This window comes from Balaenoptera borealis (genome assembly GCF_965194805.1).
Source record: "Balaenoptera borealis genome assembly, chromosome: 11".
Lineage (NCBI taxonomy): Eukaryota > Metazoa > Chordata > Mammalia > Artiodactyla > Balaenopteridae > Balaenoptera > Balaenoptera borealis.
In genome coordinates, this window is record NC_138868.1 from 35,372,297 (window position 1) to 35,400,220 (window position 27,924).

General features: G+C 33.8%; 1 protein-coding gene and 1 long non-coding RNA gene across 12 annotated transcripts in view; one reads left to right on the forward strand and one right to left on the reverse strand.

Moving 5' to 3' along the window:
* Nucleotides 1–27,924, forward strand: part of LOC309606032 — a 1,194,635-nt gene that overhangs the window by 702,676 nt on the left and 464,035 nt on the right. The window lies entirely within an intron of this gene.
* The window catches only part of ANO5 (anoctamin 5), a 100,484-nt gene that overhangs the window by 64,810 nt on the left and 7,750 nt on the right, over nucleotides 1–27,924 (reverse strand). For 3 of the 11 annotated variants that reach the window (XM_082342412.1, XM_082342409.1, XM_082342411.1), the window contains exons 2-5: nucleotides 24,305–24,348; nucleotides 13,028–13,078; nucleotides 4,290–4,331; nucleotides 1,538–1,651 (exon numbers count right to left, since the gene is read on the reverse strand). In XM_082342412.1, the coding sequence (XP_082198538.1) occupies nucleotides 1,538–1,651; nucleotides 4,290–4,331; nucleotides 13,028–13,078; nucleotides 24,305–24,348 (251 nt within the window). The remainder of the gene's footprint in view (nucleotides 1–1,537; nucleotides 1,652–4,289; nucleotides 4,332–13,027; nucleotides 13,079–24,304; nucleotides 24,349–27,924) is intronic. The other 8 variants (XM_082342415.1, XM_082342414.1, XM_082342413.1 and 5 more) reach the window with 8 other exon arrangements.

A 27,924-nucleotide genomic window follows, 5' to 3' on the forward strand; every position in this document is an offset into this window, starting at 1 on the left:
CATGGTTCTAGCATTAGCAGGTGGAGAGTTGGGTTTAACTAAAATTGTTTTTCAAAGTTAAGTACAATTGAGAGATGGGCAAGGGATTTGATGGCACATGCAATAGAGTATAATTTGATATGAGATTTAAACTGAATAAGCATAAAGAAGAGCATAAAGATAAGGAGAAGCAGTAAAAAGGTAGTTAAGATAATTGTATCTTATCTGGTCCTGGTGCAGTTGAAGGAAGAAGAGTATTTGTCAGACATATTCGAGGGATTGGTCAGACAGTTGGATACTTTGAATGAGAATATAAAGAGTTGTAGTTGTTAGTAATGACAAGCTCTAGGGGAGTGAATGGCTGAGTTAGAGACTAAGATACTTGCAAAAGGGAGTTCAAGGAACAGAGAGGCTAGGATGCCAAAATAATCATCTAGATAACCATTGAGACAATACTTAAAAAGGGAGTATTTGTGGAGAGAGTGATAGTGATCCAGGAGCTAAAATTGTTGAGAAATAGAACAGAAGACCAGGGACAGATTAATGACAGCAACAATGCAGGGTAGCGATAACTCCAATGAGATTTAAAACTCAGGAGCTTCAAGGCTGAGCGAGGGAGGATAGGCTGTAATCAACAAAAAGATAAAAGGAGAGCAGGCATTCATCCATCTCCAGAAAAAGTGTAAGGGAAAAACCACCACCGCTTGAGAGGTCTGCTGTGGAAGGCACCAGACCCACCCGAGGAGCTAGGCTTGAAGGGGACATTCAGAGAAGAGCTGAATATGGTGATGATAGTGAATGAATTTTAGAGGCCTGGTGGAAGAGTTTCCAGGCAAAGCGTGGAAGAAATGGACAGAAATGGCTATGTACAGGGCCTTATGGGGATAATAGCTACAGTTTTTTACTTTATGTGACATTTATTTCCTATGTAAGTATGTTAGCAAATGTGTGTTTATATGCTTACCCATATGAATTAATATATTAATTCATTATTTCAAATATCTAATATTTATTAAGCATCCATTATGCTCTAACTGCTGTTCTAAGCATTTGAGTATACAGTAATGAACAAGACAAAGTCCTTGGTTTTGTGAACTTAATTTATGGTGTTGGAGACAGTAAACAAGTAAAAAAAATGAATAAATAATGTAAGTTCAGAAAGTGATAAGGTCAGAAAGAACATAATATCAAGGCTATTCAGATAAAATGGATTAATGAAAGTTGAAATGAAAAGTAAACACAAAAGATAAATATTATATTCAGACATACACCTCAAATTCTGGAGGTCACATTTAATATCAAAGGTGAGCTATATAAAAAATATATCAGTCACTTGGGAGAAGAAAAAGAAGTCACTGTCCAAAATACCCAAAAAATAAAATTGACTTTACACATCCATTCTTAGGCTGCGTATTTTGTAGTCTTTTCACTCAGTTTCAGCTTTCAGTAACACTCTGGGGCTGCTAACTTTTACAACATAATTCAGAGGAAACACCCCTGTCAAAGTATAGAACGTGCTTCTTTTTATTATTCCCATCTCTCTTACATAAGTACTTACTGCCTTCAGTTCAGCTTCTTTCTTTATGTCATCAACATAGGAAAGCACAAAATCAATTTGCCTAATCCCATCTCGGAAGAAGATAGAATCTTTGCTTTGTTCATCTTTTTTAAACTGCAGGAGACATGAATGACACAACTTTAAATTATAGTTTTATTTTCAGACGGCAAAAACATGAAAGGGATTAGCTAAAATTTGGTCACTGAATTTGATTAAAATTAGCTAAAATTTGGTCACTGGTCATCTAATTTTTTTCAGTCCTGAAATGACAGATGAAGACAACCAGAGTTTTCATCAACAGAAGATCATGCTTATTTTAGAAAGTGAAATGCCATAAAGAAGTTACATATTAAACAATAAAGACTCAAGATGAAGCTAAGCATATTTACTGCATGCACACACAATAAAAATGCTACAATTATACCAAAACACAAAATAAATACATGTATACATTGATCCAAAATACATATTCAGAGAGGCTTGTTATCTTCATTAAACAACGTACCAATTACTCCAACAAATAATTCATGGTCACACACTACTTTGGGGGTATGATTAATTATAGACCAATTAATGAATCTCACTGCAAGAACATAAACTTATGATAAATGCTTATGTTTTCATAAAATTGCTACTTTCTAATTCAACTTTTGAAGGGTTAAAATGAAATCAAGATGCAGTTAAAAATTAGAAAGCAAGTTAGCTTGCCAGCTGACTTCACTACAAGTAAACTCTCATGCAAATTTCCTTTCAACATCAACTTCCTAAGTGAGCTAAAAGCAATCCGCTGTTTAAATCTGTGTTATCAATTCTCTCAGTATAATCGTCAAACTTACAAATTCAGCTTTCACATGTGTAGTTCATTAATTCCTCCCCTTTCAAAACTGCAAAAACACTAGAGAGCTTCAGAAAGAAGAGATTTCATGTTTGACTGATTTGGCCTTCTTTATAGTTTATATATAATATGTAATAGTTAATATTTGGAATAGGCCACATATAATACCTAGAGTGATGTAAATAGATGATGCAGTGCATGTCAGTGATCTCTCTAACCCTGTGATGCAAATTTATAACATAGGCAACTTTCCAACTGCTTTAGCTAACCTGTGAATGGGGAACTGGGTTTTTAATTTTCATAACTGGTATTTATATTAGTTTATGAGTTTCTTTTATGGTACTCTATGCTGTTTTTCATTCAAGTCATGCCAGGCAGATCACCCATAAAAAGGATTGGTTGTAGATCAGTCAAGTAAGAATAAGACAAAAATCTCATGTTTGATCTGTGGTCTATGAACAGAATCACTGTATTTTATCTATATGAATGCATAACTGATGTGTCTCAGAAAGAACTAGCTCCCAGTGCACAGGAGGAAATGAGTGGAAAAAAGAATGAAGAAACAAAAAATATTCAGGGAGTCTAGAGATTACACATCAAAATACAGTAATTCAAATGATATGTTTGAGTTCTCTACACCCCAGTCAAAGGATACATAATCATCTCTCTTTTGCTAAAAGAAAGTAAAACAAAACAAACAAAAAAAATTCCTGAAAAAATTCAAACTGTTATCATGTTATATCTTGATTGTAAATCACTAAAAAAAGGTGAACAAAACAAAAAAAATTATTTGAGCTCTTGTAAATCATCACAGTATTAGCATATCTTATGAAATTCACCAAAATTTGTGGAGCCAACTGGGGAAGGAAAAAAACTACTAATTAGATTAAATACAATCAAAGCAAAAAATTAGAGGGAAAAAACAATAATGTTTTTGCTCTAAATCTGGGACAGTCATATTCTGTCTGGTAGAGGGTTTTTTTAAAAAGTATATATTTATAAGCGGTCATATTGTTTGAACAAGCTAAATTTAGGTCCACAGAGAGAAGTTCTGGTGATAGAAGATGTGCACATAGAAATCAACAAAAATCACACTCAAGAGTTTTTGTCTATTAGGGAACAAACAAAGTAACTAGAATATTGAATCTAATTATTTTCTGAATGTTCAGTCAAAATGGGTATATGTAATTCCCTTCTCCTGAAAGGTGGCCAAGGTAGCCTTTGGCTACCTAGAAAAACCCAAATTTCTATCATTATGTCATGCCCTAACTATAAACTGTAAAAAAATTTTAAATACAGAGAAATCACTGGTAGCCTTGTAAATCACCATGAGGTACATGCCTTAGGACTGTTAACAAAAACTTGTTGAAGCCAACTGGGGCAGAAAAACCTGATAATTTTGTTCCATATAATTGAACACTATTAAAACACATCATTCTTTTGTTTTGCTCAAGACATGACATTAAGATCATTTTTTGCAGTGTGTGTAAGGTTTGTATTTATATTTGTATTTGTGTTTGATTTGTTCTTGGAAATGCCTGTTTATAGTGAGGCAAATTATCTGGGTGGCTATTGAATGAGGTCGTTTTTCTGAGGTTTATAAACTTGGATTCTTGATGGGGATTCGTAAACTTCTGAAACTGTATGTAAACTGCATGTGTGTATATGTGTATGTGCGTGTGAGTGTATTTATGTGTGTATGTAATTACATTTTTTTAGGAAAAGTTTCCAAAGCTTGAATCAGACCCAAAAAAGATTAAGAATCACCATTCTAAAACCCCAGTTGCCTGGGGAATAGGAATCAGTGACAAAGGCCCCCAAATCAATAGTATTCATTGCAACAAAAATGCCTCGGGCTAGCACTGCAGCACTAGCAATGCATCCAAAGCATAAGCAGCAGCATTCAGCACTGGTTACCATAAGACGCCGCCTCAGGAACAAATTGTATCGCTTTGCAGACTGTAAAGCAATCAATAGAGAGTTAGCAAATCCTGCCCAGGATTAAAGAAAAGATCCCCTGCAAAAACAGACACGCAAACAAACAAGACCCTCAATATGATCACTCATGTGAATATGCATGTGTATGTGTAATAATTAAATTGGAGGGTGGGAGAAGACAGAAGAAAAGAACAAAAAAAATAGGAAGAAAACAATAAAAAATAAAGGAAAGAAAAAAAAAAAGGAGACTTCAAAGTAAATTTCCCTAAATCCCTTTACAATAACTTTAAATAATACACATTTGTGGACCTGGATTAAGAAGAAAAAAAAAAGAATAATGAAGGAAAACATGAGAATGGAAATGTAAAGTAAAATAGGTATAATAGGTATTCTGTTAAGTATGCCTATACATATCAGACAAAGAAAGCAAAATTACTACAGTTATTCTGGGACCATGTATGGTATGCAAAGTTTACCCAATAGTGTAAAATACTTCATTACTGAAAAAACACTGAAATTACCATTATCATGTACATGTGTGTGTAATTACTTTTTTCTTAGGAAGAGGTTCCAAAGCTTTAATCAGATCCAAGAAAGATTAAGAATCTTTCATTACCATTAAAATATTTCACTACCAAAATACTGAAGAAAAAAAGGAAAAGTCATTTGATTATTTAAATGCTGAGTTGTCTTCAGTCTTCAGTTACCATGACCATTATTTTTAAAATACCAAGGCAATTAATTAAAAACATCTGGGATAATCAATAATACTTGAAAGAAAACCTATGGCACAAAAAAGGCAAGTATTGTATTTTATAGTATAATGAAATGATAAATTATCTAATGAAATTATCAATAAAGAGCTTCAGTTCTTGTCATGCAAAGTTTTGTTTAAACTGTTGTTTTCCTGGAATAGGCTAAAGAGACCCAAGCAACTGGTGACTAAGGTGGGAAAGTCCCTGCTCTGTAAACTGATGAGCTTACTATGTATAGATGAGTTAATATTGCTGTTATTTAAAAACAACAGATGGATTAAAAACAAGATGGATGTTGGTCATTGTATAAAGCATACTTTAAACTGTTATATTCTGTTGGGCTGAAACATTTCACTTTAGCACTTTGATTTTCTTGGGATCCTTCATGAGATTCACAAGTTACTGTTTTTCTCAGATGTTTTACCTAAAGTCATCACAGAATTGTTAAGGCAAGTGAAAGAGTCACACACTAAGAGGCCACATAGGACCCTATTATGACTTTCATGGGCCCCTACCTCTATTAAAAAATTTTAATTAAAAAAATAATATGATTTTTTTTTTGTTTTTTTAAATTCTGATTTTAAAAGAAATTAAAATTAAAGCATTTCCATGGGCTCCAAAAAGTATCCTGTGCCTACTGTGCCTAAAGAATAAGTTGGCCCTGGAGTCACAGGTTAACTAGTGCCACCACATTAAGAGTACTGAGAATGCAGGGTATAAAAAGTTACCTAAATGACTGATAAAAAGCCCTTTGTGATCAACACATCTAATGGCAAGTTACTTTGAAGCTCTTTCAATACCGGATACCCTCATGGTACAAAAACCAATGGGCTCAATATCAACAATTGGTCCTGAAAAAGTACTGACTTAATAGTTAATATTTTTTAAACTTGATTTTAAATATATTAAACGAAGATCACCAAAGGACTTGATACAAAATGATAAAATTAACATTCTATAGACTAAAATTTTAGAATTAATAACTTCATAATATATTTCCAACATGTGCTGAATATGTGCATGTTTTATTACAAATGGATAACACTAAAACTTATTAGTGTTTTATTAAAAGGTATTTTTATTAAAAGGTATTTTAAAAATCATTCCTATTTCCTTGTTACTTCAATAACTAATTGGTGTATTTACTTCTGGTTTTGTCTAAGCACTGAATTTTTTAATATAATAAGTGGTTATATTTAATGTACACATTTTTCTTGACTTTTTAATATTACCATAATATTAAAATAAATTCTCATATATTATAAACTTGCCATAAACATAATTTGTCTATATCTTTTCAATTCATTAAATTTAATCTAATTTTAATCTTTTTGTAAAAAGATTCTTTAGAGTCTCTTCTCTAGGAATAGAGTTGAAAACCTATATTATTGGTGCTACATAGAAGTTGTCAATAGCATCTTTCTCTCATTATGCTAATGTGAACACCTTTACTCCTAAATTTTGAATTATTATTCTGCCATGTGTTTTAAACCTGCATATTTTTTAAACCCAAGATAAAAATTATATATATGTATGGCAATGTCCAATTGGAAATTTAAAAAACCCAATACTTACATGAGTATCAAAAATATGAAGTATATATGGACAGATTTAACATATATGTGCAATACTTGTATATTGACAATGAAAATATTGCTGAGATATACTAAAGAAGATCAAAATAGAGATATATTTTATGGTCATGTATTGAAAGATCAATATTGTTAAGATGTAAATTCTCCTCAAATTGATCTATAGATTCTACACAATACCAATCAAAATACCAATAAGATTTTTTTTTTTAGAAATTGGCAAGCTGATTCTAAAATTTATTTGGAAATGTGAAGAATCTAGAGTAGCCAAGCAATTTTGATAAAGAAGAATGAATTAGAAATAATTACTCTACCTGATTTTAATATTTCCTATAAAGTGAGAATAATCAAGACAGTGTAATATTGGCATAAGAATAGACATATGATGGGACAGAATAGAGAGTTTAGAAATAAACTCACACATAAACGGTCAGTTTCCACAAAGGTTCTAAAGTAATTTATGAGGAAAAGAGTCATTTCAACAGGTAGTGCTAAATATGCATATTTAAAAAGTAAATAAATTTAATTCTCACCACAAGTCATCTACAAAAGTTAACTCAAAATGAATCCTAGACCAAAAGTAAAAGTTAAAACTATAAAACTGAAGAAAATCTGAGAAAATCTCCCCTACTTTGGTGCAAATATTTCTTAGATAGAGCACAAGAAACATGGATCATAAAAGAAAAAGGATGAGAAAGTGAACTTTGAAACTTTGAAAATTTGTATTTTTAAAAATAGTGTTAAGTAAAAGAAAAGGAAAGTCACAGATTGGGAGAAAATGTTTGCAATAAATACAACTGACAAAGGTTTTGCATTCAGAATACATAAAAGCTTCTTACAAGTCAATAAAAAGATAATCCAATTTCTAAAAGTACAGAAAAGATTTGAACATATAGTTAACAGAAGAAGATGTATGAATGGCCAATAAGTCCATGAAAAGATATGTAACATTATCATTCATCAGGAAAATGAGCACTGAAACCATGAGATAACCTCCATTCAATCACTAAAATTAAAAAGTTGACAATATCAAGTGCTGGTGAGGATGTAGAGTAACTAGAATTCTCATGCATTACTGGTAGGAATGAAAAATATACAACCATGTTTTAAAATAGTTTAGCAGTTTCATATAAAGTTACACATACATTTTTCATATGATCCAGAAATTTTACACCTAGGAAATTAATGAAAAGAAATGAAAATATATGTCTATACAAACACTTCTTACATGAATGTTCCTAACAGCTTTATTTATAGTGGTCCCCAAACTGAAAACAATTCAAATACCCTTCAACAGGTGAATGGATAAACAAATTTTGGTATATCCACACAATGGAATACTACTTAGCAATAAAACAAAATAAAAGAAACCAAAAAACTACAGATATATTCAACAAGATTCAATTTATCAGTATCATTTGACGTTTTGGATGAGTCTCAGCAACATTGTGCTGAACAGAAAAAGCCAGTAGCCAGACACAAAATAGTATATACTATTACATACATCATATAGTATGATTCCATTAACATACGACTTTAGAAAAAAAATTAAAAAAACAAATGAGCGGTTGCCTAGGGCAGGGGTGAAACAGCAAAAGGAAGCTTTATTTGAGGTAATGGAAATCTATATCTTGATTGTTGTGATTTGTTAAAATTTGTCAAACCGTACACTTAAAATGGGTGCATTTCATTGTATGTAATGTATAAACAATAAAGATGATAATTTTTAACTTGAACAACTACAAGAATAGATTGTATGTAGCTAAGATATGAAAGACTTCAAAAGAACAGTTTTTTGTCTGGGAAAAATTACATTTTAAACATGTAAATCTTGAGATGTCTTTAGATATTTAAATGCATATGATGGGGAAATGGCTTGGATATTTAAGTCTGAAGGTCTTAATATTTGTCTGATGTCTATACTAGAAACTTAAATTTAAGTGTTACAACATATCATTGGTATTTAAAGCCATGAGACTGAGTAAGATCTCTAGGAGACAAATGTCTGAGTCCTAGGGCAATCATATCTAAATAGAAATGTAGATCAATTATAAATACTAATCTGTATTCATACTTATTGCTTCTGGCTCATTTATTCAAAGGTACATTCTGGCTGGCTTGTGCCTAGGCCAAGCATGTCATTAAATATTTGGAATACCATCCCTGAGGTGAACAAGATCCACACCCCTTCAAAACCTGTTAACAGCATGTTGATTGTTATTAAGGCATGCCTCTAGTGTGCCTTTCCAATTCCCATTCCTCCTTCTTTAAACACTAAGTACTTTTCAAATTATTCCTCCCAACACAAATGGCACTCACTGTGAGACAGGTTCCTTTAGGTATAATTTTCTCCATTTTTCTGTGTTTCATTTAATGGTTTTAGCATCCTTCTAGCAATTTAGCTAGCCATTTAGGTACTCAGTCAAATCCACTGTTGACTACTTTATTTAAAATAAAAGGTTAAATTATGTGAATTCCTCTGTATTTATAGAATCATTAGTAGTGAAGTTCTATCATAATAATGGTAGGATTACATTTTTTTCCAAAAGGAAAATATATCCAATGATATCCTGCTGGATATCTTTGGCTTGTCTCAGTAGAACCCTTCTCTATCCATCTCTACGCTGCTTTTTTTCTTGGGAGGGCGACTGGTTATACTGATAGGTATCAAAGAGCTCCTCTGACTTCTGGCTTCCCACAAATGATTGGAAGGAGGCAAAAGAGTGTAAATGTCCTCCTTTCTGAGGCTGGATTCAGGAAGGTTGTATCCTTCCACTGAAGGTCATTAAGCCTCTCAAGAATGTCTCAAGTACATGACTCTCTCCTGGGATCTAATAATTGTTCCCTCCCAATTCCCTTCAGTTCTATGGGTGATAATAGATTCATGGTTACTAGATCTATACACACTGGGCTTTTATGGCACCCCATATTTGTAACAGTTTTTTATTAAGCCCTCCTCAAATTATCCTATTTTGAGTATGCCTAATAGGACCCTGATTGATACAGATTTTTCTTTTGTGATATTTCTATAACATTAAAAGAAAATTTCCCTGGAAAAATGGTTGATTCTGGGACTGACACAGGAAAAGTACAAGAAGAGATGAGCTTAGAGCATCTTGTAATGCCAGAAAGTAAGAAAAGCTAAAAACAAAGCAAAATCAATAGGGTTATATCAAAGGGATACAGGGATCAATCAAAAAAGCTCTTAATAATCAAAGCAAGGCCAATTTGAGCAACAAAGTAAATGAAGTAGTACTGAGTCTATAATGCAAAATATAAAGTAAATATCTCTGAGCCCAAACTGATATAAATATACAAATAATGTATAAATAAATTGATGAATAAATAAATGAGACCTATTTCTCATACAGAAGAATTCCAAATAATTCATTTACCCTTAAGGAAGTGGAGCAAAATCCCCCAATTCTTGAGTGGGCTGCACATAGTGCCTTTCTTCTAAAGAGTACAGTATAAAAAGGGAGAATAGAAAGAAAAACTTCACAGTAGAGCAAGTTGACAAATATGACTTCAAGCCAGGCAATCAAGGTTAACATCAAGAATGATAAGTCATGTGGGTAGGCAATGTACCCTTCATATAATGTGATGAAAAAAGCATTTTACTCCTACTGTCTTCCTCCCAAAAATGCACTACCCCAGTCTAATTATGAGAAAAACATCAGGAAAGCCATAATTGAGGGACATTCTACAGAATATTTGACGAGTACACCTCAAAACTGTGAAGGTCATTGAAAACGAGAAAAGTCTGAGACACTGTCACAGCCAAAAGGAGCCTGAAGAGACATGACAACTAAATGCAATGTGGTGTCCTGGATGGGATCCTGGAACAGAAAAAGAACACCAGGGAAAAACTAAGGGAATGTGAACAAAGTATGGACTTTAGTTAATAATGATGTACCAATATTGGTTCATTATTGGCAACAAATGTATCATATTAATGCAAGATGCAAATAGGGAAAAATGTACATGACATATAAGGAACTTTATGTACTATGTTCATATATCTGTAAATCTAAAACTATACTAAATTACAAAGTTGATTAAAAAAGGAAAACCTACTGTTTAATTTTAATAACTTACTGTTTGACCAAAGACAATGTCATCATAAAGAATGAAATACCATAAACCACTTTAAAATCATTTGGAATTTAAAACTTCAATTGTTAGTATGTGACTTAATTGGGGAAATTATTTGCAACATATCACGGACAAGGGGATAATAATAAATATATGACCAGCTCCAAAACAATCAAGAAAAAAAAAGAAAACCTAACAGCTTGACAGGAAAATAGACAAAGAAATATAGACAGAATGACCCAGCAAAATAAATTAAAATGACCATCAATGTAGAAAAAGATAAAATATCTCACTCATATTGAGAGAAATGAAAGTTTAAACTATCCTAGGATACAGAGCTAACTGAAAAAGCTCTCACTTGAAAAAGGTCCACTATCTATCTCTTTAACAGACAGGCAAACATCTAAACTTATTAATACACTGTTAATGAAGCTATGGAGAAATAGGACTCTCATATATTTCTTATAAATGCAAAACAGAGGGGAATTTGGCAATATATGGTAAAATTACATATGCCTTTATTTTTTGATACTTAAATCCTACTTAGAAAGATACATTTGGCCAAAATATTATAAAACTGATTCCCAAGGGTTAAAGACTAAAAAGAGAAAAGATTTCCAAGATTAAAAACAACCCAAACATCCATCAGTAAAGGGACTGGATGAATACACTATCCTAAACCTGCACAATAGAATACTATGCCACATACTAACAAATGAGAGTGAAATTGATACACAGTATAGAGTGAACTCCAGGATATGTTTTTAAGTGAAAACCAAAGAACAGTTCAGTATATACAGTATGCTGCCTTTAAAGAAGCAGGAAGGGGGCTTCCCTGGTGGCGCAGTGGTTGAGAAACTGCCTGCCAATGCAGGGAACATGGGTTCGAGCCCTGGTCTGGGAAGATCCCACATGCCGTGGAGCGACTAGGCCCGTGAGCCACAATTGCTGAGCCTGCGCGTCTGGAGCCTGTGCTCCGCAACAGCAGAGGCCGCGATAGTGAGAGGCCTGTGCACCGCGATGAAGAGTGGCCCCCGCTTGCCGCAACTAGAGAAAGCCCTGACACAGAAACAAAGACCCAACACAGCCATAAATAAATAAATAAAATTAAAAAAAAAAAAAAAAGTAAACGAGTTTATTTAAAAAAAAAAAAACAGGAAGAATATAAATATACATATGTATGTAGACACACATACACATACACACACAGAAAAGTAAAGGATACATTGGAAAGATAAACTAAATAAAAATGTTTACTGCAGAAGGTTTAAGGGGAAAAAGAAGGAAGAAATTTTTCTCTGAAATGCTTTGTTTCATAGTTTCAAACTGAGATAGATTTACCTTCAAGCTCATAAAGTCTAAGCTTCAGGGCCTCTTACTTGCACCAGTCCCTTCAAGGATTTAGGAAGGATTCTAGCAATGTGTTCTCACAGTCAAACATTTTTGTAAAAATTTTAAAGTAAATTATTGTCCCATTCTTCTTAAAAAGTGACACCAAAATGGCATAAGCTTTAGACTCCACTAAACTTTATTCGACCTACGGTTTTCAACTTTGGAATCGTGAATGTTTTACATGGTCAAAAAATAAACATAAATTAAAAAGAAAAATAAAAACAATAAAATTTCAAGTATTATAATTTGATCAATCCCACAACCTTCATTCTGGAACATAAAGATCAGTACTCTAGTGAAAAGGGAAACATCTGTACCAAAACTGTCAGTATAAGAATGTAACTCTATTTCCCCATCTTCCCAAACAACATCTTTTATTTACTATGCAACTAAAAAAAAATTCTGAATCCCTTTATTAACCTCTTAATTGATATTCAAATTTGATTTTTAAATAAACTGTACTTCTTCATGATTATTCTTAGGTATGTACTTACAGGTAAGAAGAAAGATGTATGGAGAGAGAATACTAAATTAGGCCTCGGAAACCTGAGTTCTAATCTAGTCCAGGATCTGCCCCCCTAAACATATGGATAATTTTGGTCAAGTCATTAAACTTCTCAGATCCTTCATTTTCTCATCTGTAAAAGTGAGAAAGTAAAATGCTAGCAAAGTGCTATGCTTTATGTGTCATTCTCATTAATGTATCTGATGACATTTTTTTTCCCATAAGAAACTGATTTTTTTCCAAAGTAATAAATTCTCTAATATCATGTATAAGAACCTGAAAAACAACTGTGAACTGAGAAATAGTCACGATTGCTGACTACAAAAAAAACACCCCATCATGTCCATGCAAGAAAGTGTAGTACAGATGGCTGCTTACCCTTGGTTCTTCACTGATGAGAAAACTGGACTCTCTGCTGCTCAGGTCCTGCTAATAGCACCATGGAGAAGATAGAACGCTGTTAATAATAATAATGCAAGTGGGGAGTATATAACTTTTAACAATAAAAACTCTAGGTTCTCTGTGCAGAAGTACTAAACCTACAACTCAGGGGAGCTATGAAGCACCTGAAATTGGATGCAAAACTGCGTGTATATATGTGTATACATGTGCATGTGTGGGTGTATAATGTGTGTATATGTTTATGCGGAGAGAGAGAGAGAGAGAGAGGGCGCTTGAGAAAGAATGAGAATTTTGGAGGTAGCTTTAACAAATCATAAAAAAAAAATCTGAGATACAAGAAATGATTAAGAAGTACTACATTGCAGAGGAATAACAAGGAGCTCCAATCTTTTAATGATGCTGAATCCTGAATGGGACCAAAAGGAACGACAGAATTAATTGGCTATTTTAGGCCTTTCACCATTTGTTTGAAATTATTAAAGTGAATACCCTGGGAAATGCATCACCAGAATTCTTAAGGATTTATACTTATAACCCAAGAGAAAAGCCATACATAGATATAAATACACACAAACCACTTGTAGTTAAAGTAATAGTGATGCCTCCCTTGATGTATGGTGGATTTAAATCTTCACGTTCCATGATAGCCCGCACACCACAGCATATACTCCTGAGATCACTCAAATATTTCGCTTTCTCTCCTTCCCTCTCTCTCTTTCCTCTTTTTGTCAGTCTAGCTAGAGGTTTGCCAATTTTATTATCTATCAAAAAGCTAAATTTTTGTTTTAATGCTTTTCTCTAATATTTTTCTGTTTTCAACTTACTGATTACTGCTCTTATCTTTATTATTGCCTTCCTTCTGTTTTGTCTGGGTTTATTTTGCTCTTATTTCTTGAAACGGAAGTTTATTATTGATTTAAGACTTTTCCTCTCTACTAACATAAATGTTTAGTGCTACAAATTTCCGTTTCAGCATTACTCTCGCTACATCTGTCAAATGTTAATATGTTGCATTTTCACTTTTATTCAGGTAACTTTTTTTTTGTCTGTTTGTTTTCATTTTGTTTTTTCCTTTAGGCTTTCTTTGACCCTTGGATTGTTTAGAAGTATGCTGTTTAGTTTCCAATAGTTGGAGATGTTCCTGTTAACAATAGTTACTGATTTCTAGTTTGATTACATTGTGGTTCGAGAACACATTCCATTATTTCAATTATTTTAAATTTGTTGAGGTTTGTTTTATTGCCCAGAATATAGTCTGTCTTGGCATGTGTTCCATCAGCACTTGAAATGGATGTGTATTTTGCTGCTGTCAGGTGGAATATTATATAAATGTTGGTTACATCCTGTTAGTTCATGTGAGTTCATCTATAGCTTACTGATTTTCTATTCAGCTGTTCCATCTATTATTGACAAAAGAGTGAAGTCTCCAGTTATAATTATAGATTTGTGTATTACTCCTTCCCATTTATTAGTTTTTGTTTCGCATATTATGATGCTATTATTTTGTGCATGCAAATTTAGCATTGCTATGTTTCACTGTTGGATGGACTCCTTTTATCATTATGTCATGTCCTGCTCTGTCCATGGTAATTTTCTTTACTCCAAAGTGTAATCGATATTAATGATGTGATATTAATATAACACTCATGCTTTCTTTTTGTTAGTGTTTGCATTTATTTTCATCCACAATGTATATTTTTAATCCTTTTACTTGCATTTTTTAATCCACTTTGCCAAACTTTTTTCTTTTCAATTTGTGTGGTTAGACTATTTACACTTCATGTAATTATTGGTGTATTAGGAATTAAAAGTTCTGCCATTTTATTTTTGTGTTTTCTGTTTGTTTCTTCTGTATTATGTTTCTCTGTTTTATTTTTCATGATTTCCCGTGGGTTATTGGAAATATATTTATAATTCCATTTTGATTTATCTAAACAGTTTTTGAGTATATCTCCTTGTATAGTTTTTTTAAATGGATGCTTTGATATTAATTACATTATATATACATTATTTATCACAGTTTACAGTATACATGTTTTACTTGTCAAATGAAGTATAAACCCCTCACTTCCCTTTACAATCCCAAACCTTCTTTGTTTATAATATAATTGTGTTAACTATTTCTCTGAATATATTGAGAACCACATCAGACATTGTAAAGTTTTTACTTCAACTGTCAAAACATAATTTTGAAAACTCGAGACAGAAAGTCTATTGCATTTACTCATGCTTTTACTCTTTCTGTTGATTTTTCCCTTCTTCTCCATGCTACAAAATTCCTTATTTTATCATTTTCTTTCTGTTAGAGAACTTCCTTTGGCCAATCTTTTAGAATAGATGTGCTGGTGAAAACTTTTTTTAGCCTTCCTTCCTTTGTGAATGTCTTGATTTCTCAGTTCATTCCTGAAGGGTATTTTCACTGGCTATAGAATTCTGATTTGGCACTGAGCTCTTGAAAAAATCTGTATTGCTTCCTTTAGCCTCCATGGTTTCTAATGTGAAATCTACTGTCATTTTAATGACTTTCCCCCTAGAGTTAAGGTGTTGTTTCTCTCTCACTGCTTTCAAGATTTTTTTTTGTCTTTAGTTTTCTGAACAAGTTTCAGTTTGATTGGTATGAATTTCTTTGGGTTTATCCTATTTGTGGTTCCCCCAGCTTCTTGAATCTGTAAGGTTTATGTCTTTTAACAAACTGAGATATTTCCAGCTGTTATTTCTTCGAAATTTTTTTCAGCCCACTCTCTTCTCCTAGGACTACCAATAACACAAATGTTTGACCTCTGATATAGTTCCACAGGTCCTGGAGGCTCTATTCATTTTTTTTTCTTCAGTTTCTTTCTCTCTGCTGTTTAGGTTGGGTAATTTCTATTCTATCTCCAAATTCAGTGATTCATTCCTCTATCCCTTCCCCTCTGCTGTTGAGTTTTTTTGTCAGTTATCCTATTCTTCAGTTCTAAAATTTCCACTATGTTCTTCTTTAAAACATCTTTTTTTTTGCTGAGAATTTTTAGTTTTTATTTGTTTCAAGAATGTTCATAATTGCTCATTGAAGCATTTTTATGAATGTCACTTTAAAATCCTAATCAGCTCATTCTAACATCTGTGTCACTTCAACATCAGTATCTCGAGATTGTCTTTTCTCATTCAAGTTGATATCCTTCTGGTTCTTGGCATTGTATGTGATTTTCTACAGAAATCTGGGCTTTGGGGCTATTATAAGACTCTAGATTCTATTCAAATCTTCTGTTTTACCAAGTCTCCTCTGACACCACTCTGGTCGGGTCAGTGGGATGATGCCTCACTACCTGGTGGGAGTAGAAGTCCAGGTTCCCCACTCAGCCTCTGTGGGCACCAGCGGGTGGTGAGGTGGTGGGATGGTCTCCCATTACTGCTGTGTGGGGGTGGGAGTTCAAGTTTATCATTAGGTCTTTCCTGAACCCAACCTAACTGAAAAGGGCAAGGGTGCCACCTGCTGCTCCCCACATGGCCTCGTTGTCACCATGGCAGGGAGTGGTATGGAAATGGATTTTCTGCTTCTAGACAGTGGTAAAACTCCTGGCTCTCCACCAGGCCACCGCTGACACCAACACAGCAAAAAAGGGTTGATACCTTGTTACCACTGATAAAAGTGGAAGTCCAGGCCATCCACCTTGTCTCCACTGACACCATGCAGGGCAGTGTGTGAGAGGGACACATTATCACCCAGTGCGGGATGAAAGTCTTGGCTCCCCACTCAGCCTTCTCTGACACCAACTCTGTGGGAAGTTGGGACGCCTTGTTACACCAGGTAGGGGTGAAAGTCTAGTCTCCCCACGTGAGCTCTTTTAGAGGGGATGGTGGCAGGACTACAATTTTTTCCTGTGGTGGTTGGCTAAAACGAGCAGTTACTGACCAAAAATTGTCTGTCTTCCTGCATCACCCTGTTCCCGGACCATTGGCTAGGGAGTACAGGTTTTTCTTGATGCTTTATTTGTCTGTGCCAGTTAGCATTTCTGTATTACTGGCTTCTCAAGCACCCAGTCTGCAACATAGGAAGCAAAGAGAAAATCCATGGAACTAACTTCACTGCTGTTCCTTGGGTCCCGAAGTCCCTAGCCAGTTTGTCTTCTTCTCTAACATTCACAGTCTTATTATGTTTGTTTTACATATAATGTCCAGGGTTTTTAGCTATACTTAGCAAAAGAAATAGAGAAAATTTTGTCTACTCCATCTTTCTGGAAGTAAGAGCAACAGACACTTTGGAGCTAATTCAATAATATACCCATTTAATAACTCTAAACCTTATCAGCCATTCTTCATCTTTGTTTCGGAGAAGTGCTGTTTTTATTCCAACGTACTTAATATTAAAAAAATATATATGCTAGACCTAACTATAGGTTAAGTCTAAAGGGAGTTTGGTATGATAGTGCTATTCTCATAGGGTTGAACATTCCCCTGTCACTTACTGCCTTCCTATAAAAGTAAAACTAAAAAAAAAAAACAAAACTAAAAATTATGACACATGCTATCTCTAAAATACTATGGTTGCTCTTGAAATGTGCAGAGGTAAGGAACAGTATAAATATGACTTGAGAATGTTTTTTGTTACAGAAGTTTACGTTTGGAATATACATATAAATATGAAAGATACACAAAGAAGCAAAGAATAAGAAGTAATTCATAATTACTTGAACTTAACTTGAGCAATACATATAAAGATCTGCAAGAAGTATATTATTGCTATGTCAATATGAACAAAATGAAAATGACAATATTATTACTATCATTCAAGTTGCATCAGTCAATCTCATAAGATAAATCTTTCCTCATTCTGCTCCAAAGACGTAAACTTTAATTTTTGATGTTCTTTATTTTCTAGATAATTGTCTTAATTCACTAACTCACTCAATAAGTATGTTCTCTGTGCCATATTACATCATTTTAGTTGTGGAGCCTATGCTTTATGACAGTGGTTCCAAACTTTAATGGCAATATGAATAACCTGGGGTACTCTTTTTAAATCATGACTCCCCAACCTTATCGATTAGTAGTCTGAGGTTGGTCCCAGGAGTCTGCATTTTTAAGAAATTCTTTATATAATCCTTATTCAGGTGGCCTACAAATTACACTGTAAAAATAACTGGACCAAATGATTTTTATAGTTTATTCAATTCTCATATTCTATTTTTCTCAGCATTTTAGTCACTGAGCTTCTAAAGGATCCCAGAACGTCTAGAAATCTTAAGTCAACCAGCTAAATGAGCCAGTTTATCCAGCTAAGTAGCACACAGCCAACCTATTCTGGTAAGTTGTGTTTCCCATGGTGGGAATTTCAGTCACTCCTAAAAAGCTATTTTTAAAGAGACTTTTTCTATTTGGCTGTTCATCCCTAACCCAATTCAAGGACATCCAACTCTATGAGTATGGCACTGAGGCAACTAGAGCCTACCAGAAAGATTATTTTATCTGAAATACTTTTAGAATGCTTACACTCTGTATACAAAAAAAAAAAAAAAAATTTAAGTTGTTAGTATCTATTTGCAAGTTTATATCAATAAAATAAGGACTTTGCTTAAGAGAATCCTATATTTTTATAAATTGTATTTAAATTTATTATTTATAATTTTATTTAATATATTTACTTAATTCAGGTTGAGTAACTTAAACCCTGGCATAGTCATCAGTAACCACTTATCAGGTTCAAAATGGCAGTAAAAGGAGATCCTGAACTCACCTCCTCCCATGGACACACCAAATCTCCAGCTACAAATGGAACAATTCCCTCTAAAAAATGAAAACTATCTGACTAGCACCTCCAAAACAAAGGATAAAAGGGCCACAATGACGAGGGTGGGAAAAACAGAGATGCAATCCCACCAAAAATCCCACGCTTGGGTGCGGCTCACCCATAATCAGGAAGGATCTCACAAATATGGAGCTTCTTCCTGAGAAGTGAGGGGTTTGTGCCCCACATCAGGCACCCCAACCCTTGGGACCAGCACTGGAGGGACAAGCCCCCAAAATGAATGGTTTGAAAACCAACAGGGTTTATGTTCAGGAGACCCAAAGGGCTATAGGGAACTAAGATTCTACTCTTAAAGGGCTCATCTATAGACTCACTCACCCTGGGACCCACCACAAAAGAAGCAGTTTGAAAAGCACCTAAACTATATGTGAAAAAGATTCATTTGCCAATCTTAAAGCATCCATCAGAGGGGCAGGGACTGTTAGGACTCTCTCTAGGGATAGAGGTGTTGGTGGGGGCCATTTTTGCCCTCTCCCTCTACCTTGCTAGCACCAGTGGGTGCACACAGTAGCACTCTCCCACTGTCCAGCTAAAGCCAGCGGGAGTGCCTCGTCCCTGCACTCTCCTGCTCCATCACTAAAAGCAGTGGGTGTGCCCCAGCCCTGTGCTCTCCTGCTGCCTCTAAAGCCTTACCACTAAACCAGACTTACACAAAATGTTAAAGGGACTTCTTTAAGCTGAAAAAATATGAGCACTAATTAATAACAAGAAAACATATGTAAGTAAAAATCTCACTGGTGAAGATAAATATATAGTAAAAGTAGTGGATTAATCACTTATAAAGCTAGTATGAAGGATAAAAGACAAAGTAGTAAAAATAACTATAACTACAATATTTAGTTAAGGGATACACAAAATAAAAAGATGTAAAATGTGACCTCAAAAACATAAAACATGTGAGGGAGTAAAAATGTGGAGTTTTAAAATGCATTCAAACAACTAGCTATCAATTTAATATGAACTGTATGTGTGTACACACACACACACAGACTAATATATGTGAGTTTCATGGTAACCACAAAGCAAACAACTATAGTAGACACAAAAAAGATAATGAGAAAGGAATCCAACCATACCACTACAGAAACTCATCAAACCACAAGGGGAGAGAGCAAGAGATGAAGAAAGGAACAGAGAGGAAAACAACCAGAAAACAATGAACAAAATGGCTATAAGTACAATTAATGTAAATGTAAGCAGACTCAGTGATTATTATGAACAATTATATGTCAACAAATTGGACAACATAGAAGAGATGGACAAATTCCTAGAAACATACAATCTTTCAAGACTGAATCAGAAAGAAATAGAAAGTCTGAACAGACTGATTACTAATAAGGAAATTGAATAAGTGATCAAAAACTTCTCAACAAACAAAATTCCAGGACCAGATAGCTTCATTGGAGAATTCTATCAAACATTCAAAGAAAATTTAATATCTATCATTCTCAAACTCTTCCAAAAAATTGAAGAAGAGGAAACACTTCCAAACTCATTTTAGGAGGCCAGCATTATCCTGATAACAAAACCAGACAAGGACACCACAAAAAAAAAACACAGATGAAAATATCTCAACAAAATATCTCAACAAAGATATCTTGAACACAGATGAAAATATCCTCAACAAAATATTAGCAAGTAAAATTCAAAAATACATTAAAAGGATCATATACCATGATCAAGTGGAAATTTATTCCAGGGATGCAAGGATGGTTCAACATCAGCAAATCAATCAACATAATACAGCACATTGACAAAACAAAAGATAAAAGTCATATGATCATATCAAAGGTAAAAATAATAAGATACAGAAAAACCATCTGACAAAATTCAATGTCCATTTATGATTAAAAACTCTCAACAAAGTGGGTATAGAGGGAACATATATCACCATAATAAAGGCTATATATGACAAGCCCCCAGCTAACATCATACTAAACAGCTTTCAGCTTTTCCTGTAAGATCAGGAAAAAGAAAAGGATGCCCACTCTTGCCACTTTCAGTCAACACAGTATTGGAAGTCCTAGCCAGATCAATTAGGCAAGAAAAATAAATAGAAGGCCTACAAATTGGAAAGGAAAAGTAAAACTGTCACTATTCACAGATGACATGAGTTTATATAACCGAAACCCTGAAGACTCCACCAAAAAACTGTTAGAACTAATTATTAAATTTAGTAAAGTTGCAGGGTATAAAATCAATACACATGACTCATGTACCACAATGTTCATTGCAGCTCTATTTACAATAGCCAGGACATGGAAGCAACCTAAATGTCCATCGACAGATGAATGGATAAAGAAGATGTGGCACATATATACAATGGAATATTACTCAGCCATAAAAAGAAATGAAATTGAGTTATTTGTGGTGAGGCGGATGGACCTAGAGTCTGTCATACAGAGTGAAGTAAGTCAGAAAGAGAAAAACAAATACCATATGCTAACATATATATGGAACATTAAAAAAAAATGGTTATGAAGAACCTAGGGGCAGGACGGGAATAAAGACACAGACCTACTAGAGAATGGACTTGAGGACATGGGGAGGGGGAAGGGTAAGCTGGGACAAAGTGAGAGAGTGGCATGGACATACATACACTACCAAATGTAAAATCGATAGCTAGTGGGAAGCAGCTGCATAACACAGGGAGATCAGCTCGGTGCTTTGTGACCACCTAGAGGGGTGGGATAGGGAGGGTGGGAGGGAGGGAGATGCAAAAGGGAAGAGATATGGGAACATATGTATATGTATAGCTGATTCACTTTGTTATAAAGCAGAAACTAACACACCATTGTAAAGCCATTATACTCCAATAAAGATGTTAAAAAAAATCAATACACAAATATTAGTTGCATTTCTATACACTAACAATGAGATCATAAAGAGAAATTAAGAAAGCAATCCCATTTACAATTGCATCAAAAAGAATAAAATACTTAGGAATAAATTTAACCAAAGAGGTGAAAGGCCTGTAACACACTGATGAAAGAAACTGAAGAGAATACAAAACAATAGAAAGATATCCATGTTCATGGACTGGAAGATTAATATTGTTAAAATGTCCATATTACCCAAAGCAATCTACAGATTAATTCAATCCATCATAATTCCAATGGCATTTTTCACAGAACTGAACAAACAATCCTAAAATTTGTCTGGAACCACAAAAGACCCTGAATAACCAAACCAATCTTGAGAAAGAAGATCAAATCTGGAGGCATCATGCTTCCTGATTTCAAACTATATTATAAAGATATAGTAATCAAAACATAATGGTATTGGTATAAACACAGAAACATAGATGAATAGAACAGAATAGAGAGCCCAAAAATAAACCCACGTATATATGGTCAATTAATTTATGACAAAGGAGCTAAGAAAATACAATGTGGAAAGGATAGTGTCTCCTTCAATAAGGGCTATTGGGGACACTGGACAGTCACATGCAAAATAATGTAACTAGATCACTATCTTACACCATACACAAAAATTAATGCAAAATGGATTAAAGAATTAAATGTAAGACCTTAAACCATAAAACCCTAGAAAAAAAAATATAGGTAGTAATCTCCTTGACATCAGTCTTAGAGATAATTTTTGGATCTGACTCCAAAAGCAAATGCAATTAAAACAAAAATAAACAAGTAGGATTACAACAAACTAAAAAGTTTCTGCATATCAAAGGAAATCATTAACAAAATGAAAAGGCAACCTACTGAATGTGAGAAAATATTTGCAAATCATATAACTAATAAGAGGTTAATATCCAAAATATATAAAGAACTCATACAACTCAACAGCAAAAAAATAAATAATCCAATTTTTAAAAAATGAGCAGAGGATCTGAATAAACATTTTTCCAAAGAAATACAGATGGCCAACAGGCACATCAAAAAACGTTCGGCATCGTTAATCATCAGAGAAATGCAAATCAAAACCACAATGAGATATGACCTCACACTTGTCAGAATGGCTATCATCAGAAAGACAAGAAATAACAAGTATTGGCAAGGATGTGGAGAAAAGGGAACCCCTGTCCACTGCTGGTGGGAATATAAATTGGTACAGATACTATGGGAAAGAGTATGGGGATTCTTCAAAAAATTAAAAACAGAACTACCACAGGATCTGGCAATTCCACTTCTGGTTATTTATCCAAAGAATATGAAAACACTAATTTGAAAAGATACATGCACCCATACGTTCACTGCAGCATTATTTACAATAGCCAAAATATGGAAACAACCTTAAGTATACATGAATGGATGATTAATAAATAAGATGTATATATATATATATATATATATATATATATATATATATATATATATGCAATAGAATACTTCTTAGTCATAAAAAAAGAATAAAATCTTGCCAATTTCTACATCAATGGACCTTGAGGGTATTACACTAAGTGAAATAAGTCAGACAGAGAAAGACAAAAGACTGTATGATTTCACTTATATGTGGAGTCTAAAAAACAAAACAAATGAACAAATAGAACAAAACTTACAGATGCAGAGAACAGACTGGCGGTTGCCAGAGGTGAGGTGGCTGGAGGTAGGCAAAATGGGTGAAAGGTGTCAAGAGGTACAAACTTTCAGTTACAAATAAGTCATGGGGATGTAATTTATAGCACAGTGACTATAGTCAGTAGTACTGTATTGTATATTTGAAAGTTGCTAAGAGAATAAATCTTAAAAGCTATCATCACAAGGGACTTCCCTGGCGGTCCAGTGGTTAAGACTTCACCTTCCAATGCAGGGGGTGCGGGTTCGATCCCTGGGGGGAAGCTAAGATCCCACATGCCTCAGGGCCAAAAAACCAAAACATAAAACAGAAGCAATATTGCAACAAATTCAATAAAGACTTTATAAAAAAAATAGGAGCCTTCACTGAAGCTGTTTAAAAAAAAAAAAGCTGTCATCACAAGAAAAAAAAATCTGTGACTCTGTATGATGATGGATGGTAATTAGACTTACTGTGGTGATATTTCACAGTGTATACAGGTATGAATCATTATGTTGTATACTTGAAATTAATATATTATATGTCAATTATACCTCAGTAAAAATGCACTAATCACATACTAATAACTTTAACAAAAGAAGCTATCAAATATTATACCTGCATTATAGTCAAGCAAAGTATTAAGCCAAATACTATTATCTTGCATATCAAGTCTCAGCATTTCTGAGTTTATATCACAGAAAGCCTCAAAACATATCCAAACTTATGGTTGCTCCCTTATAACATCCAGAAAGATTCAATATTAAATCTGCATGAAACATGGAACTTGCTTTACTTACTTAAAAATGAATAGGTTGGAGGACAAAACATTAAGAATGTAGTATGAGTAAATAACTGGAGTACAAAGACCTAAGTATTCATATGAAGTACATTTCTAACCTTGGCTCAATTTTTTGTTCTGACTTATAGGAGGCTAACACATATATTTAACTTACCTCACTTACTTCAAAAAAACGTTCTTCACTCCCGGCTCTTCTCTCTAAATTAAACAACAACAACAAAATCATGTTAAAACGGCCAAACAATCACAGTATGTTAAAAGTCTGCAGAAGGAGAAAATAGGAATTCAAAATTTAAACAAAAGAAGTCCAAAGAAAATAATGTTGGAAGAAAACACCCAAGATCTTCCTGGAGCTAAGTTGTTCAAAACAAACTCAAAATAATTCAGCACCAAAAACTGTCTATAATATAGAGGAAAATCATCAAATACTAATGTGTAGATTATAATCTCACCCACTAAGAAATAAATTTAACTCTGATGAATACAGTTGTAATTCCATAGCCACACAACTGCTGAGAGGAAAACATTCAGTAGGGATGTCCATCCTTATCTCTTAGCTCTCACCATGTGAGATTTATTATTCTATCAGTGTGTTTTCCTGGAACAGAACCACACTAGTTACAAGTAAAGTACTAACAGAGGACTACCAGTTTTAAATAGGCCAAATTACTTTCCTGACACAGATGTCTTCATGATAGTTATGTGCTGAGTCATTTGGACTGAAATACATCTTCAAATAAGTTTCTGACGCTAAAAACTGTTAAATATAGAATTCTGATTCTTATTCTCTTGGGACTCCAATTTGCAAAACACTGAGAAATATTTTACAAGTCAAAAACTTGGGGGAAAAAATCACAATGGAATGGAATAAAATATTGCTACCACTTAAGAGTCATCCACAGTAACTGTAATTTTAGGAAGTGTTAGTATATATTCTGAAAATACAGAAAATATAAACCTACCATTTGTATAGTTTTTTTTTCTTTCCCAATTTTGTTTATTGTGATAAAATACACACAATATAAAATTTACCACATTAACCATTAACAATCAAACAGTTCAAGAGTATTAAATTCATTCATAATATTGAGCAACCATCACCAACATCCATCTCAGAACTCTTTTCATCTTGTAAAACTGAAACACTATACCCATTACCAACTCCTCCTTCTCCCCTTTCCCAGCCCCAGGCAACCACCATTCTACTTTCTGTCTCTATGATTTTGACTACTCTAAGTACCACATATAAGTGGAATCATGTACTATTTTTCATTGTGTGAGTGGTTTATTTCACATAGCATGTCCTCAAGTTTCATCAATGCTGTAGCATATGTCAGAATTTCCTGCCTTTTAAGGCTGAATAATATTCCATTGTATATGTATGCCACATTTTGCTTACCCATTCATCCACTGATGGACACTTCTGTTGCTTCCACATTTTAGCTGCTGTGAATAATGCTGCTATCTACATGGGTGTACAAATATCTCCAAGATCCTGCTTTCAATTCTTTTGGGTATATACACAAGGTGGAATTGCTAGATCATATGGTAATTCTTTTTTTAATTTTTTAAGGAACCACCACACTGTACCATTTTACATTTCCCTAGAGTGCACCAGGTTTCCAATTACTCCACATCCTCTCCAACTTTTGTATTTTTTTTTTTATAGTAGGCATCCTAATGGATTTGAGGTGGTACCTCTTTGTAGTTTTGATTTGCATTCCCCTAATGATTACGATGTCGAGTATCTTTTCATATTCTTCTTGGCCATTTTTATATCTTCTTTATAGAAATGCCTATTCAAGTCCTTTGCCCATTTTTAAATCAGGTTGTTTGGTTTTTTATCGTTGAGTTTTAGGAGTTCTCTAACTGGATCAGATATATGATTTGCTCATATTTTATCCCATTCTGTGGTTTGCCTTTTTACTTTACTTGCAGTGTCTTTTGAGGCACAATTTTTTTTCATACTTGTGAGGTCAATTTGTCTATTTTTCTTTTCTTGCCTGTGCCTTTGGTGTCATAGCCAAGAAACCACTGTCAAATCCAATGTCATGAAACTTTTGTACTATGTTTTCTTTTAAGAGTTTTATAGTTTTATGTCTTACATTTAGGTCTTTGATCCATTCTGAGTTAATTTTTGTATATGGTGTTAGGTAAGGACCCAACTTCACTTTTTTGCACATGGATATCCAAATTTCCCAGCACCATTTATTGAAAAGATTGACCTTTCCCCATTGAATGGCCTTGGCATCCTTGTAAAAAATAATTTGACCATATACATGCAAGAGTTTATTTCTGGGCTCTCTATTCTAGTCTATTGGTCTATATATCTGTCTTTATGCCAGTACCATACTATTTTGATAACTTTAGCTTTGTAGTTAATTTTGAAATCAGTGAGTCATCCAGCTTTGTTCTTCTTTTTCAAGACTGATTGGCTATTTGGGGTCCCTTAAGAGTCCATATGAATTTTAGGATGGATTTTCCTATTTCTACAAAAAAACATAATTAAAATTGATAGGGATAGCACTGAATCTATAAATATCACTTTGGTGGTATTGACACCTCAACAATATTAAGTCTTCTAATCCATGAACAAGAGATGTATTTGCATGTATTTATGACTTCTAAAATTTCTCTCAGCAATGTTTTATAGTCTTATTTGTACAAGTCATCACATTCTTAGTTAATTTATTCTTAAGTATCTAATTCTTTTTGATACTAATGTAAAAAAATTTTCTTAATTTCCTTTTGAGATTGTTCATTGTTTATATACAAAAATGCAACTGATTTTTGTGTGTTGACTTCATATTATGATACTTTATAAATGTTGACTGCATTTATAGTTCTAACAGGTTTTTTATGGAATTTTTAGGGTTTGCTACATAAAAGATCATATCATCTATGAACAGAGGCAATTTTAATTCTTCCTTTCCAATTTGGATGTCTTTTATTACTTTTTCTTGCTTAACTGTTTTGGGTAGAACTTCCAGTACTATGTTGACTAGAAGTGGAAAAGTGGATATCCTTGGTAAATACCAATAAACTTAACTCACATACACAAAAGCTCTTTGAAGTTCCTAATGCTTGTTAAGAGTATAAAGGGGTTCTGAGATCAAAAAGTTTAAAAATGCTATCTTAGGTATAAACTCAGTAGAAATACATGCACTATGGGAACGTACAAGAATGTTCATAACAGTATTGTTGGGGTTAACTAGAAAACCAACATCACCTCAAATATCCAGAAATAGTAAAATGGATCAATACAATGTGGTATAATCATACCACATTTTATAGTTACCAACAAAAGTGAATTAATTTTAATTACATGCAAAAACATAGATAAATCTCCCAAAAATAGTTCAGCAAAAAAGGCAGAAATATTTAGTAATATTTCAGTTATATAAAGTTAGCTATGTAAAACCAAAGTATGTTACTTAGGGATGACGAGGTAAGGGTAGATGTTGTTGGGATACAATTCTCCTTGGGTCTTTAAAGTTTCTGCACATCTTGCAAATGAGACATGGACTGCCCTTTGTTCTGGATTATCTTTTCAAGGATCTTTGTTGAGATAGAGATAGAGACTCCTTCAGGAGCAAAGGACACGTTTGCTTACAGTCTTGGAAGACTGGATCAGTGTCTCCCTCCAAAGGGAAGGCAAATTACTGACCAATAAAAAAGACTCAAGTTCCCTAAGCTCAGATTGCTCTCCTGTACTGCAAACCACCCACCGAATGGGCAGGCCGTCTCTGCATTGATCTGCGGCAACTTGGGCTC